Source organism: Oryctolagus cuniculus, chromosome 2 (assembly GCF_051225735.1).
Source record: "Oryctolagus cuniculus isolate XC-2025 breed Fujian yellow rabbit chromosome 2, ASM5122573v1, whole genome shotgun sequence".
Lineage (NCBI taxonomy): Eukaryota > Metazoa > Chordata > Mammalia > Lagomorpha > Leporidae > Oryctolagus > Oryctolagus cuniculus.
In genome coordinates this window covers 179,164,660-179,180,646 of record NC_142868.1, presented here as the reverse complement: position 1 = coordinate 179,180,646, position 15,987 = coordinate 179,164,660, and the positions used below count along the sequence as shown (strand labels likewise).

General features: G+C 44.1%; 1 protein-coding gene across 6 annotated transcripts in view; it reads left to right on the top strand.

The window, feature by feature from the left end:
• Positions 1-1,848: 1,848 nt before the first annotated feature.
• Positions 1,849-15,987, top strand: part of PPP1CB (protein phosphatase 1 catalytic subunit beta) — a 49,842-nt gene continuing 35,703 nt past the window's right edge. For 2 of the 6 annotated variants that reach the window (XM_051828875.3, XM_070067907.2), the window contains exons 1-2: positions 1,849-1,906; positions 2,158-2,288. In XM_051828875.3, the coding sequence (XP_051684835.1) occupies positions 2,237-2,288 (52 nt within the window). In that variant the 5' untranslated portion in view covers positions 1,849-1,906; positions 2,158-2,236. The other 4 variants (XM_070067903.2, XM_089324587.1, XM_070067904.2 and 1 more) reach the window with 3 other exon arrangements.

The window sequence follows — 15,987 nt, the reverse complement described above, 5'->3', positions numbered from 1 at the left end:
GTAATTTACCTCACTGCACGCACTTACGTAAAATGTTTTAGATCATTTCTTTTGGAATAAAGCAGAGTAGTATAGATGAACACACATTAACAAAATATGAAAGGGCAATGATAAGCCATCTCTTCACCCTTAAGGCTCTGAGATAAACTGGCAGAAATCTGCCAAAACTTCAGTGTGGGGGCCGGTGCTGTGGTGTAGTGGTGGGTAAAGCTGCCACCTGCAGGGCTGGCATCCCATATGGATGCTGGTTCGAGTCCCAGCTGCTGATCTTCTGATCCAGCTCTCTGCTACAGCTTGGGGCAGCAGTAGAAGGTGGCCTAAGTCCTTGGGCCCCTGCACTAGCGTGGGAGACCTGGAAAAAGCTCCAGGCTTCTGGCTTCAGATCTGCCCAGCTCTGGCTGTTGTGGCCATTTGGGGAGTGAACCAGCAGATGCAAGACCTGACTCTCTCTCTTTCTGCTTCTGCCTCTCTGTAACTCTGCCTTTCAAACAAATAAATAAATCTTCAAAAAAAAAAAAAATTCAGTGCAACAGGACCAGTAGTATAGCTTGTAATTTGTTTTATGTTCACCATCAATCTACAAGCTATATCCTGAAATGAAGAGTGAACTAGGAAAAAAAAAAAAAAGAAAGAAAGAAAGAAAGAAAGAAAGCATTAGCTCTGTAAGTCAGCCGGGCATTAAAAGGTACTTGGTTGGACAATGGTTCTCTCCCCTTACAGAGCCACAGTTCCTATTCTGCAACACGTGTACGTCTCTCCACTCATGCATGGAGGCAGAGCACGCACATACATGGAAAGTACAGATTCTGGGGCCGGATGTCTGAGTTTGAATCCCAGCTCCACGGCTCCCGTGTGTGTCTGGGGCCAGGTATCCAATGCCTCAATTAATACCATCCACAAGGCAAACTAACACCTACCTAATAGGGCTGTTGTAGACTGCATGAGGAAATACGTGCATAACATTTAAAGCAGTTCCAGCCTGCCTACCCTTTGGCGTGACCCTCTCTCCCTTCCGTGGCTGGAAGGAAGCCGGGTGACAACCTTTCCGGGGCCCCACACTTCCCTCCCTCCTCCGTGCCAGACACTCGACGGGGGCCGCGCTTCTGTCCCCTAGGAGCTGAGTCGAGTGTGGGAGACAGATGCAGTCACAAAGTAGGATGAGTAAGCACTGGAAGGAGGTATGGATGAAAAGCCCCTGTGGAAAAGCAATCTCCAGGCTGTCTATGGAGACTAACCAGACAGGAGGAGAGGGCTAGGCAGGCACAGTTTCAAGACCTCTGGCCCTTCCCGGACCCACGTGAACGCATCTTCCACCTAGGGACAGTGGGGAACCCGCCTTACGGGACGGTAGGGTATAAAACCCTTTTTAGCAATGTCAAACTTATCCAGCCTAAGTAACCCTCGCCTCCTCCACGGGCAGACCCGCCTGTCAAACACCGGCCCCTGCAGCCCGGATTCCCCGGTTAACGGAAACGTGAGCGGCTTGCAAACCCACAGCGAAGCCAAGAAAAGAGAAGGGAGGCGCGGAGGGCGCAAGGACTACGTCGGTCGGGCGGCGGGAACCCACTGAACAGGGCAAGGCCAAGGCCCGCCCCGCTACGCGCGCTCTGCGTGACGGCAGCCCCTTCGGCACGGCCAAGCCCGGGCCCCTCCCGGGCGCCTGCGCCGCCGTGGGGAGTCGGCGCAGTGCGCGCCGAGAGGCAGGACCCGGCACCTGCGCGAGGGCGGCGGCGGGAGAACGGCGCCCAGCGCGCCTGCGCGGAGGCCGGTGCGGCGCGGCGGGGGGCGTCGGAGAGGACGCGCCAGGGAGCGCGCGGTGCGCCTGCGCAAAGGGCTGCGTGGCGCGGCGGCGGGCAGGGGCCGTGCCGAGTGAGTGGCGCTGCGGGTGGGGCCGTCGGCGGCGCTGGTGAGCTTTGCGGAGCTGGGCGGTGCCGAGGAGGAGGAGGTGGTGGTGGAGGAGGAGGAGGAGGAGGAGGAGGTGGTGCGGCCTGGGTCTGACGCGGCCCGGTTCGTGGGGGCCTCGCTTGTTTATTTATTTATTTATTGTGGGTCCCTCCGAGTGCGCGCGCGCTCCCGCTCCTCGCGGGGAGGGGGTGGGGGGAGGGCCCGGGACCTGGGGGAGTTGGAGCCGGGTTCGAAACGCCGCGTGACTCGTAGGTGAGAGAACGCCGAGCCGCCGCCGCCGCCGCCAAGCCCTTGTTCCCGCTGCGGGGAAGGAGCGTCTGGAGCCGACAAGATGGCGGACGGGGAGCTGAACGTGGACAGCCTCATCACCCGCCTGCTGGAGGGTGAGTCGGGCGCGGGCGCCGGCGACCCCCGCCCGCCCCGAGGCGGGCCCCCGGGAGCCGAGGAGGGGGCGAGCGGCTGGTGGGCGCGGGCGGCGGGCTCCCGGGGCGTGGGGGGCCGGCGTGCGGGAGGCGGCCTCCGCGAGGGGCCCGGGCGAGGATGCCTGCACCGGCCTGGTGTGTCCTGGACAGGTGCGCGTCTCCTCGGCGCTCTTTGTGCATTGCCCTTGGCCGCCGCCGACTGCTGTTGCGGGAGTGCATTTTATTTTATTTTTTATTAAAAAAAAAAAAAACCCATTCGGCTGGACTGTTTGATCTGCTCTACATTTCCACACGATGCCCTGGAACGGACTCTCCTAAGCCTTTGAGGACAAAATTAGCCACAGTTTACTTAGTATTCATTATTAGGCGAACAGAAAGGGGTAGGACAACCAAATCTTGGGTAGGACTGAAGATGCCCGTGAGAAATAGGAAATACATGGATGGCGCTTGCTGAAGGGGTTGGCGTCTGGGTTTAGGATTTTAGTAGGTTCTGCACAAACTTCGGACAGGGCTGTTGCAAAGCCTCACACAGATCCTCGCAGCGTTTGAAGTCTCTGAGTCTTTTTATTTGGAGTGGTTTTGTGGTGGTGGTGAGGCGGGGAAGAGGTGGAGGCCGGGAGTTGGAAGAATTGATTCATTGCAGGATATCGGTCGACGTCCATCGTCGTCCCTTTTACCCTAAAATGTGTGTCGACAGCAATTGTTTGGTGTGTAGGGAGAAATTTAGGCCTTTTAACAATTGAGAGTACCCGTGTCCGACACCGTGTGAAGGATTGCATGTGCGCTGCTACTATTGTTGCGATTACCTGAAGGTAATTGTTTACTACAAGGAAGCAGTGTAGTGTACTTATTTTGGAAAATCAGCAGATTGTGTGATTGGGGTGAGGGAGGATCAGTTCCTGCTCCTGCTGCCGCGGCGTCGCTCTCTGAAACATCAGTTCTGAGTGTACCTGTTGGGTAAATACAGTGTACTTGCTGCAGCCCGGAGAGCCTTCCAGCTTGGGAGCAAACATTTCGGCAGAACTCTTACTTACCTGTTCTTCACTGATCGCGTCGTTCCCGGGCGGCCCCTGGTGCTGACGTCGCATTCGCGGCCTGGGATTCTGTGGTCTTGTAACAGATGTGAACATCTTGGCCAGGGCACAGGAAAATTGCTTTGAAAAAATTATGTTTCTGTAATTGTGAATTTTCTCCATTAGAAAATCATATTATTAAAATTTTCTGTTTGTTAGATCTTGGGAAACATTTTGGGCCTGCCACCATTATTTTTTATGTATTTTAAATTTAGCTTGTAAATTTCTACATTTTTAAAATGATATTTGTATCGCACGTTCAGATTTTGTTTTGCATATGTTGATGTGCTTTCTAGGCGTAATACACAGTAGATTTCAGGAGCTTTTTAAATGTTCTGGCTGGAATATTTTAAGTCAGATGCAATGTGTTTTGTTTCGTTTTTGTTTTTATGATTACATATCACAAGAAACCCACTTGTAGATTGTTCAACGTTACTGGAGAAGAGGATGCTGGGGAAAGTTGTCTTGTAAATTCTGGCTACATTTTAGTTGAAGTTTTTGGACAGTTTTTTCCTTTTTTTGGTAAGAATTGTAGTCCAGTCATGTTTTCTTCTTTCACTTAGGTAGGTGTTTGCTGACCCCGCTGCCAGTCACCAGGAATGCAAAGATAAGACAGTTGAGTTCTGAGTGAAGCAAGTGGCTTTCGGGCCTTTTCCTGCCTCCTGTCGGTTTCTCAATTCAGCACACTCTGTGTCAGTCAAGAGTTTCATTACTTCTGAACCTTGAGGAAGTAGATTGAGTTCAACAGTGCCTCCCTGGGATCTTAAATATTCCTGGTTCTTCCTCCTCCTTCCTCAGTCTAGTCTTGTTCAATAACTTACCAACGGCAGAGTTGGAATTTTTAGTCTTCAAGGAAAGTCCTTCTTGTCTGCCTTGCATTTCAGTGTTATTTACCTGCAATTAAATTTAACTCAAATTTAAGTGATGTTATTTTATAAAGCTGCCTAGCAGAACAGCTATGATTTTTTTGTGGGATTTTTTTGTTTGTTTGTTTTCATTTAATTAAAATTGCAAGTCGGGATTTTGCCAGCAAAGGATAATAATTATAGTCAGGAGGAATAAATTTCAAATAATTCATTGTACAGTAAAGTAACTATTTAGCTAAGGGTGATACTGTATTCTTGAAATATGTGAAGAAGATACATGCTGCCCTCACAGAAATGGTAACTCTGTTGCATTTATTGGTTAGATGTGGCCATTCCACAACCATGTGCACTTCAAAACAGGATCGTTTTTTACCTGCCAGTTAAACTTGTCTCTGGGGAGGGGGATTCAGCAAGACCTGATCTCTTTTGGCTGGACAGCATACTCCTGATTCTTTTTCCCATATCAAATTGCCAATCAGCTTATACATGCTTTCAGTAGCTACATTGTATGAGTTGTTTAGTGTGTTTCTTTTTAGGTGGGCACATCATTGCTGTTTTATTTGTATTTTTGGAGAGCTTTTAGGACAATTTATGCTATTATTTAATGTAAAACAATTTGAGCACTGTTTGGATTATGTATGTTCTGCCAATATATGTTCTGGTGTCAGCCCTGTTCCCATAGACTTGATACAAATATTTAAAAACTGCTGTACCAGTTGATAATAATGTGTAGTTATTATGTATCATATATTTGGTAATTCATATGAACTGTGTTTAGCTTTTGCTTTTTTCTGATTATAAAAGTAAGATATTGTAGAAACCTTGTGATACAGAGAAGCATAAAAGAAAAAAAAAACTCCCATAATTGCAGTGATGAAATTTTGACAGTTTTATGTTCACATACTTTGTAGAATTAGAATATTCCTTGTATAGCTTTAATTTTTCATCATGAACGTTTCCCTTTGTCATTGAAATACCGTGAGAAATATCTCAAAAGCTATTTGTGTGATAGAGCAGTTTTCTTTAGTTGTCCTTTTTTGTCACAAAGGGTAATAGACTATTAGCATTGTATAAACTCCTGTGACAAAGTGTGATCAGGTTTGTTTTGGGGCCACTGATGGCTTTATGAAAATCTTAGAATGTGTACTTATTTTAGTAATCCATTTTTCACTTGATTTTGACCTGTCAGATGATTGAGTTTGTGAACTGCTCTAATAACTTAGTGAGCTTTCCCTTTCCCTACTTGTGGACCATGTACTTGTTAAAATTTAGTTGGATTGACCAAGCAAATAGGAAATTTTCTTCTTTTTTGTCCTTTTGAAGGTTAAAAATGAAGGAGCACACCTGAAAAATGAACTGAATTAATAAGGCCAGTGAATCCACCCCCCCTCTTCAATGACAGCTTTATTGCTGTGTAATGCACAGACCACGCAGTTTACCTATTTGAAGTGTGCTTGTGATTCAATGTTTTTTAAGTGTAGCCACAAAGCTCTGCCGCCATCACCACAGTCAACTTGGAACATTTTCTCTGTCCCTCTCTTTCTCACACTTGCACCTCAAAAAGTCCTGTTCCCAGTAGCAGGCACTCCCCTTCTCCCTCCCTCCAACCCTAACTAAGGCAGCCATTAATCTGTTTTGTCGCTATAGATTTGCCGCTGCTGCGCTTTTCACATAAATGAAGTTGTGCAGTGTGTGGTGTTTGTCACTGTTTTTCTGTGTTTCCGGGTTTGTACATGTTGTAACATGCACTTCATTTTTTGTGTGTGTGTGGCTGTGTAATATCCCATGGTATGTATTTACCATATTTTTAATGTGTCCATCAATTGACGAATATTTGAATGTTTTGCCTTTTTGGCTGTTGTAAGTAGTGCTGGCCTCAACATTTGTATTTAAGTTTTTGTGTGGGCTATGCTTTTTATTCCAGAGAGAGAATGTATATGGGAGTGAAATTGCTGGGTCATATGGTAACTCTCTTTAGCCTTTTGAGAACTGGTTAAACTGTTGGATTTTAGCCCAGCCATCTAGAGGTTAGGCAGTTTGAAGGAAGTGCTAGTTGTTCCTGGCAGCCTCGACTTCCACAGGAGCAATGTTGGTACAGATCCAAGGGCCAGACTTGTTGGAAAAGAGCGAGTGGGACCAGAGGGGAGGTCGCCTGAAGGGTCTTCTCTATTGATGCTTCTCCAGGAGGGGCTGGAGGAGGCATATTTTTTGACTGATCAGAACTGGGTGGGGGAGGGTCCCTCCTTAATTAGTTCCAGCAGTGTGAGGGAAACTCCAGAGATGTTTTTGTTTGATTATTTGAATGCAGAACTGGAGCTTTTCTGCTACAAGTTTAAATCCAAGAAAAGAATTCACTGGGATTTAGAAATTTAAATTTGAATCTAGATATAGAGTTATCTATAGAATTAGTGATGAAGATAGTAAATTGCATGCATAGTTTTTTCTCATACTTTTATTATCCATATTTATCATTTAACAGATTGTGCATTCCAGTGTTGTAACAGAGGTAAAATAATATCAGTGTTTAGGAATGTCAGGCTAGTTGGAAATATTGATTGAAATCCTGTTTATGTGTTTCTGAAACAAGAGTATTCTGGAAGTCTTGAGATGTAGGAAGATAAAGGAAAGAAATAATTTGTAAACGTCAGTAGGCTTTGTGGTGATGTGATGGGGACTCCCAAGGGAGCCTCCTGAGTGAGTTTTGGTTTGCTCCAAATTTATACCCTCAGGCAGTGAGCAGTGTTCTAACAGCTGTGAATAGCCAGTTCAGTGATTACTCTTCCTGGAAAAATGGAGGATAGTGAGACGAAGGGAGAATGAGATCAAGGTCACAGCTCTTTTTCCTGTAGCCCCTTCTCTCTCTCACACACACACGCACTTTAACTTCCAAGATTGTATCAGATTACCCCTGAAGTTGTGGTTATTAATAGGTGAAATGTAATTTTTTTACACCTCATCCTCTGAAATATATCCAACATCAGGAACTTTCCATCTGATTGAAAAGATGAACATATTTTTGAAGACAGAGTCTTTATTCTGCAATTAGAAGATTAAAATAAAATTCAACTTGAAGCTAGTTAAGTATAAATAACCAGTAGCTAGCCTTTTCCTGGTTTCGTGGAAGAAATCGGTCCTTGGTCTAGGTGGGCCCTCCCCTCTCTTTTTCAAATGAGAGGCAGAGAGACACACAAAGCTGCCTTCCACTTGTTCGTTTCCCCAAATGCCCACAATGACCCTAGGCCAGTGGTGGGGGCTGAACTCAGTCCAGATTTTCCACATGGGTGGCAGGGACTCAGTCGCTTGAGCCATCACTGCTACCTTTCATGGTCTGCATTAGCAGGAAGCTGGAGCCAGGAGCCAATTATCAAATCAGGCACTCCAGTATGGGGTGCAGGCATCTTGATCACTAGATCAAATGCCTGCCTGCCCATGCTAATTTTTTGAGCAGACATGTCCTTGTGGGTACCTAACAGATACTGTGTCCTGTACTTCCTACTTACGGTAACAGTCAGCATTCTCATATCTATGTGTATTTAAAAATTTCTGTTGTTTTTCCATTATCCAGACTTTATTGTTTGATATACATATAATGTTGGTGCTAGCAGATATTTCTTTTTTTTTTAACACAGTTCTACATATTCAAATGTATTTTTTTTTTTAAGATGTTGTTTATTTGAGAGGTAGAGTTACAGTGAGAGGGAGAGACAGAGAGGTCTTCCATCCGCTGGGTCACTCCGCAGATGACCACAACAGTTGGATTGGAGCCGCTCTGCAGCCAGGAACCAGGAGCTTCTTCCAGGTCTCCCACGTGAGTGCAGGGGCCCAAGCACGTGGGCCATCTTCTACTGCTTTCCTAGGGCATAGCTGGATCAGAAGAGGAGCAGCCAGGACTAGAACTGGTGCCCACATGGGATGCCAGTGCCCCACGCAGAGGATTAACCTGCGCCACAGAGCCAGCTTGCTAGGAGGTATTTCTAGCCAGAATAAAGTGGTGAAAAGTGATTTTGGGAGATCTGTCATATGCTTTTCTTTTGGCTGTGAACTAGGATAGTGGATCTCAGGCTTTGAGTGTGGACACCATTTACACACAACTTTCTCACATTTTTTAAAATAATTGAGGACAAAAACTTTTATTTATGGGCTACTTATAAATACTGTGTTAGAAATTGAAAATGAGAATTCTAAAATTTCTTAACTTTTTTTTTTAACTTACTTGAAAAGCAGAGATTGAGATTGAGTTGTGCTGGTTCACTCCCCAAATGACTGCAATGGGTGGGGTGGACCCAGGCTGAAGCCAGGAGCCTGGAACTCCATCCAGGCCTCCCATGTGGGCGGCAGGGGCCTAGGTACTTGGGCCTTCTTGTGCCGCTTTCCCACTCACATTAGCGAAGAGCTGGATCAGAAGCAGAGCAGCTCAGACTCAAACCTGCGCTTGGAAGTCCTTAACTGATTTAAAGCAACTTTACTATTGCATTTCAGCATAATGTTTTTATGAAAAAGTTTTCTATACAAAATTGATGAGAAGAGTGCATCATTGTTTTACCTTTAGGCTAATCTTTTTAATGTCTTTGTTAGAAAGCAATTGAATTCTCATCTCTACTTTGCTTCAGTATACGAAGAAAATCTATATTCATATAAGCAGGTAGTTGGGAAAGGAAGGTGTATTTTCATAGTCTCTTTAGCTAATTGTGGATATTCTCTGAATATTATGCCAAAAATCAGTGGTAAGTTTAATTTTAAAGGCTACTTGCACTGTGTAATCTGAAATTATATCTGAAATTTTTTGTTGTTCTCTTAAAACCCATTGCTCTGTCTTGTACTGTAAATGGATCTTACTCATGACTTTGGAACATGCATTAGTCATTTGGAAAATACTGGTTCAGCTGAACTGTGTGGTGTTTTTACTACACAGTAACTGAGTTTTCCCCCAACTCTCACCCCAATCACATTGTTAGTGTTATATCATGATCTCCTCAAAGAATCCTTGAGTATTGAGGAGCTATCAGATTTGTGGTTCTGGATACAAGGTTTCCCAAATTTTAATTTTCACTTGAAAGCTTTATCATTGACAACAAACACTGTCAGTTTTCCTTGAAAGGACAGACTCACTTTGCTACTTTTTGAGGTGTCTGTGGATTAAGTATGAATAACCATAGTTTATAAATTGTGCTTTCCAGTAAGAAGGTGTTTGTGGGAAATTGCTAGATCAGCTTGAAATTAAACAGAAAAGTGCTTTTCTTTAAGACAACCATTGTGCTTTGGTATGCAGTAAAAGTGCTTTGTGGGTATTTTCCATTCAGTCACATGGAATATTAAAAAGATATTTTAGTCAAGGATTGAGATATAATAAAATGGATTATATGTGATAACTGCAGGTGTGTGGTGGCAGTGCACAACTCAGTGACTTCCAGGACATATTAAAACAGACTCAGTCTGTTATAAGGCACCAACAGTTTTACCCGCCATTGCTTTTGCACCATCAGTGAGATGTCAACACGGTGAACAGGAAGCTCATACTTTGAGAACTGTTGGGTTAGAGCACGCTTTGTTCTATTCCTAAAAAGTATTTGTCACTTTCTTCTTTTCTCATTATAAGTGGCTATTTGTTTGCTAGTGCACCTGGAAAGAGTTACTACTTACCGTGAGCCATAGACCCCTTTGAGAATTTGAGAAGGCCACAGGCCTTCACAGAAAAATACCCATGTAGATAAAAGTGTCACAATTTGAAGTATGATACAGAATTCGTCAGGGCCATCTGTGGGTTTGAATCCATATGAATCAGTTCCTATCAGTTTAAAGTATGGTAGCTACCTAAATCCAGAAATGCCCATCTTAGTTGTTACAACCGTGTGTTTTCATTTTTGCTGTTTGCTTTTGCTTAAAGGCAGAATTTGTGTTAAATTTGGGGGGAAAATTGCCAGGAAATAATTTAGGAAATTACATTAACATTGCTGTTAATTAGTATTTAATTAGTATATAACATTGAGTGAATCTTAGGGTGGAGGATGTAGAGTGAGAGTGAAAATATCAATGGTTGTTCTGGCACCTGCAACACCAGCATCCTCTATGGCAGCCTGTTCAAGCCCCAGCTGCTCCACTTCTGATGTAGCTCCCTGCCACTGCACCTGGGAAAGCAGCAGAAGATGGCCCAAGTGCTTGCGACCCTGCCATCCACTTGGAGATCCAGCTTGAGTTCCTGGCTTCTGGCTTCAGCCTGGCCATTGTGGCCGTTGGGAGTGAACCAGCAGGTGGAAGATCTCTCTGCCTCTTTCTCTGTAACTCTGCCTTTCAAATAAAATTTTTTTAAGTAAGAAAATACCGATGATTAATAAATATAATTAAGAGTTCATGTAACAGACATGTATAATTGGTAGAACATGTTATTTTTCTTCCATCTTTTCTCCTTTACAGAAAGCAATTATAAACTTACTGGAAAAAACAGATGGCTAATAAAAGATAAAATGTGGGACACATACATAGACATATATACATATATAAATTACCGCTGGTAATTTTAAAAGAAACCTACATTGAAAAAATTTTTACACAAATAAAAAATTTGAAATTGAGTACAGTTCTTTCAATAATGAGAGGAAAGAGATTCTTAACATTTTGCGTAATTGAGGTTTAAAGTTAGTGTTCTCTACCATCAAAATTGATTGCAGTTGATCATCTGATGCTGATCTGTAATGAGATTTTATGTATTTCATCTTGGAAAACGTCTTCAGACAGGTACTGCCAGGTACTAATGTCTGTTCAGAAGCGTGTGATTTTAGTTGATTGTATTAAAGCATTTATAAATAAAATTCTCTTGATATTTGCCTGAAGCATGTCATTACACGGCAGAGTAGCAACTTTCAATAGAAACTTGGGTGTAAGCCCCTCATACACACAGTCTCATCAGTTTGATATATGGAAGTTTCTTTTGTACTTAGGTTGCTGTCTGAAGAATGCTGTAGTTTGAGTTTGGAAATTTGCTGCAGATTTGTGTAGGACTGAAGATCTCGCTTGTTTTAGCTATTTTTTTTTTAAGTTTATTCTATTTATTTGAAAGAATGATGGAGGAACTGGCAACTGTGGTGTAGTGGGTGAAGTCGCTGCCTGCAGTGCCAGCATCCCATATGGGTGGGGTTTGAGTCCCAGCCATTTTACTTCAGTTCTAGCTCTCTACTAGGGCCTGTGAAAGTGGAAGATGGCCCAAGTCCTTGGGCCCCTGTACCAGCATAAAGGACCCAGAAGATGCTGCTGGTTCCTGGCTTTGGATTGGCTCAGCTTGGGCCATTGCAGCCATTTGGGAAGTGAAGTGAACCAGCAGATGGAAGACCTCTCTTTCTCTACTTCTGCTTCTCTGTAACTCTACCTTTCAAATAAATAAAAACATTTTTTTTTAAATTTTTTTAACTTTTATTTAACAAATATAAATTTCCAAAGTACAGCTTATGGATTACAGTGGCTTTTTTTTTTTTTTTTTTTTTTTTTTTTTTGACAGAGTGGACAGTGAGAGAGAGACAGAGAGAAAGGTCTTCCTTTTGCTGTTGGTTCACCCTCCAATGGCCGCTGCGGCCGGCGCACCACGCTGATCCGATGGTAGGAGCCAGGTGCTTCCTCCTGGTCTCCCATGGGGTGCAGGGCCCAAGCACTTGGGCCATCCTCCACTGCACTCCTGGGCCACAGCAGAGAGCTGGGCTGGAAGAGGGGCAACCGGGACAGAAGCTGGCGCCGCTAGGTGGAGGATTAGCCTGTTGAGCCACGGCGCCAGCCTACAGTGGCTTTTTCCCCCCATAACTTCCCTCCCACCCGCAACCCTCCCCTTTCCCGCTCCCTCTCCCATTCCACTCAAATCAAGATTCATTTTCAATTATCTTTATATACAGAAGATCAATTTAGGCCGGCGCCGCGGCTCACTAGGCTAATCCTCCACCTAGCGGCGCCGGCACACCGGGTTCTAGTCCCGGTCGGGGCGCCGGATTCTGTCCCGGTTGCCCCTCTTCCAGGCCAGCCCTCTGCTGTGGCCCTGGAGTGCAGTGGAGGATGGCCCAGGTGCTTGGGCCCTGCACCCCATGGGAGACCAGGAAAAGCACCTGGCTCCTGGCTCCTGCCGTCGGATCAGCGCGGTGCGCCGGCCTCAGCGCGCCGGCCGCGGCGTCCATTGGAGGGTGAACCAACGGCAAAGGAAGACCTTTCTCTCTGTCTCTCTCTCTCACTGTCCACTCTGCCTGTCAAAAAAAAAAAAAAAAAAGAAGATCAATTTAGTATATATTAAAAAGATTTCAACAGTTTGTAGCCACACAGAAACACAAAGTGTAAAGTACTGTTTGAGTACTAGTTATAACATTAATTCACATTGTACAACACGTTAAGGACAGAGATCCTAAATGAGGAATAAGTGCACAGTGACTCCTGTTGTTGACTTAACAAATTGACACTCTTGTTTATGGTGTCAGTAATCATCCTAGGCTCTTGTCATCAGTTTCCAAGGCTATGGAAGCCTTTTGAGTTTGCCGACTCCAATCTTATTTAGACAAGGTCATAGTCAAAGTGGAAGTTCTCTCCTCCCTTCAGAGAAAGGTACCTCCTTCTTTGTAAATCTTTATTTAAAAAAAAAAATTATTTATTTGAAAGGCAGAGTTACACACAGAGAGAGAGAGAGAGGTCTTCTATCTGATGGTTCACTCCCCAATTGGCCGCAACAGCCAGAGCTGTGCCAATCTGAAGCCAGGAGCCAAGAGCTTCTTCCGGGTCTCCAACCCAGGTGCAGGGGTCCAAGGACTTGGGCCATCTTCTACTGCTTTCCCAGCCCATAGCAGAAAGCTGGATTGGAAGTAGAGCAGCTGGGACTTAAACTGGCACCAATATGGGATACCGGTGCTTCAGGCCAGGTCTTTAACCCACTGTGCCACAGCGCTGGCCCCCAAAATCTAGTTTCTAAAACTGTTCTGTGTTTGGTAGTCCTGATTAAGAGTGATTTCTTCTCATTCAGTAAAATTTTGTTATTAACCCTGAGCTCAAACACAAATCACAAGCTATCACTGCTGAGACTGCGGTTGTGGTCAGCAGATTAACCACTGCTTGTGAATCCACCATCTGTGTTGGAGCGCCAGTTGGAGTCCTGACTGCCCCACTTTGTCCAGATCTGGCAGCAGAGGATGGTCCAAGTGTTTGGCCCCTGCCACTCATTTGGGAGACCAGGTTGGATTCTAGGCTTCTGACTTCAGCCTGGCCCAGGGCTGGCTGTTGTGACCATTTGGGGAATGAACCAATGAGTGGAAGATCTCTCTGACTCTCTCTGTCTCTGTCTGTCTGTCTGTCTCTCTCTCTCTCTCTTGCTCTGCCTTTGAAATAAATAGATATTAAGCCAAAACAAAAAATTATCACTGCTAAGCCAGTAAACTCTTGTGTGGTAAGGCAAGTCAGGATATTCAGGTGCTTTTATTGATAAGTGTTCACAAAACTGTGTTTGTGAGAGCAAAGTTCACTGATACATGATAGATTGAAGTTCAGTAATATATGATAAATCAATAAACTTTTCCTCCGAATAACTGCACCGTAGACTTCAAACACCTTACACTTTTTTACAGCCTTTGTAGAATTGTCCAACTAATTTTTTTCTGCTCTTGTGTGTTTTCTGTAATCAGACATAACATGTCTTAGCAGGTTTCCTATCAGGTCGTACTAAGTTAGTTTCTCTCAGCTACTTTGAAAATATTCTTGCCTTTAGTTGTTCCTCGCAGGCTATTCATAGAGCCTGGCTTTCCAGTCACCTCAGATTTAGGATTGACAGCTTACAAGTATTGATGACATTGGCCAATTTAGCAGAAGCCAAGAAAAGGCACTCAAGGGCTGGCACCATGGCACAGTGGGTTAACACCCTGGCCTGAAGTGTTGCCATCCCATCTTTTTCTTTTTCTTTTCTCTCTCTCTCTCTCTTTTTTTTTTTTTTTTTTTTGACAGAGTTAGAGACAGAGAAAAAGGTATTCCTTCTGTTGGTTCACCCCACAAATGGCTGCTACAGCCAGCGCGCTGCGCGGATCCAAAGCCAGGAGCCAGGTGCTTCCTCCTGGTCTCCAATGGGGTGCAGGGCCCAAGCACTTGGGCCATCCTCCACTGCACTCCTGGGCCACAGCAGAGAGCTGGCCTGGAAGAGGGGCAACCAGGACAGAACTGGCGCCCCAACTGGGACTAGAACCCGAAGTGCCAGCGCAGACACAATTTAACACCCACACTAGTAAAGTGACTGACTTCTGTTGGGTAACAATAAGCTAGTTGGAAACTTCTTTAGTTGCAGACTCTTATTTTTGTGAAGGGATTCTGTGATGAGATGTACTGTTTTAATTTTTTTCAGAATTTTCTTACTGTTGCTTTTCTGTGAATTGGGAATATTAGGATAACTACTTAGACTAGTAATATCAACATAAATTCTGTTATTTTGGCATAGCTATGATCATTACTTAATAAATACAATGCCGAGCCACCTAATTAATAAGAAAATAATCCACATGGTATAGTGTCTTCGAAGTACAACATTCAGAGCCTACTTTTCTTGCTTTCATATGATAAGTGTGCACTTATAATAAAAGTAAAATAAAATCACAGTACAGTGATAACATACTGTTTAAGATGCTGTGACAGTGGCTGTGACAGTGGTATAGCAGGTAAAGCCACTGCCTGCAACACAGCATCCCATGTAGGTGCCAATTTGAGTCCCAGGTGCTCTACCTCAAATCCAACTCTCTGCCAGTACACCTGGGAAAGCATAAGATGACCCAAGTGCGTGGGCCCCTCCAACCAAGTGGGAGACATGGAAGAAGCTCCTGGCTTCTGGCTTTGGCCTGGCTCAGCCCTGGACATTACAGCCATTTTTGGGAGTGAACCAGTGGGTGGAAGAGCTCTCTCTCTGCCTCTGCCTCTCCCACTTTGTAGCTCTGCTTTTTTCAAATAAGTAATATTTTTAAAAGATGCTGTGATGTAATTGTAATATGAAGCAATGAGAGTACCAAACCTGGTGTCTCGTATCTGTGAAACTCTGCTGTTATAGAGTGAACCATGATGATATGTGAACAAATGAGAACAGTTGTGTTTTAGTAAAACTCTACCTTTCTGAAGTAAACATGGTTGTGTAGAATGATAATCTTACTAGAAGTAAGAAAACCTTGGGGCTCCTACCAAAATTGTGTAAGTCAGGTAAAATAATGGGATTTAAGCCCATGGTTATAATCCTTGCCAAGGTATTCTTCAAAATTCTTTATGTAATCACCTACGTTTCTAGTGTGTACTCAATAATCAGATATGTGCTTTTTTTTTCTTCCCATATGGGCTGCTGGCACCACAGGCATAGGATTAACGTACTATACCACAGCACTGGCCCCGAAAGGTAAAATCTTAAAGCTGCCATAGGAAAGAGGTTATTACTGTCAGGGAACAGTAGGAATAATGGTTATCTGTCACCTGAGACCACAGAAGCCAGAACCTATAAAGCCCTGGAAGAAAGAGGAAAAAAAAAAAGACACACACACAAATTCTAAATCCGGTGAGCATATTCTTCAAAAGTAAAGCCAAATTAAAACTGAGAAAATTTATTGCTAATAGATGGGCACTAGAAAATACTAAAGGAAATTATTCATGTTGAAAGAAAATGATGCCAGATAAAAGCAGAGAACTGCAGAAAGAAATGGTAAATGTGAGTAAATATCAATTAATTCTGACTGTTTAAAATAGGGGGTG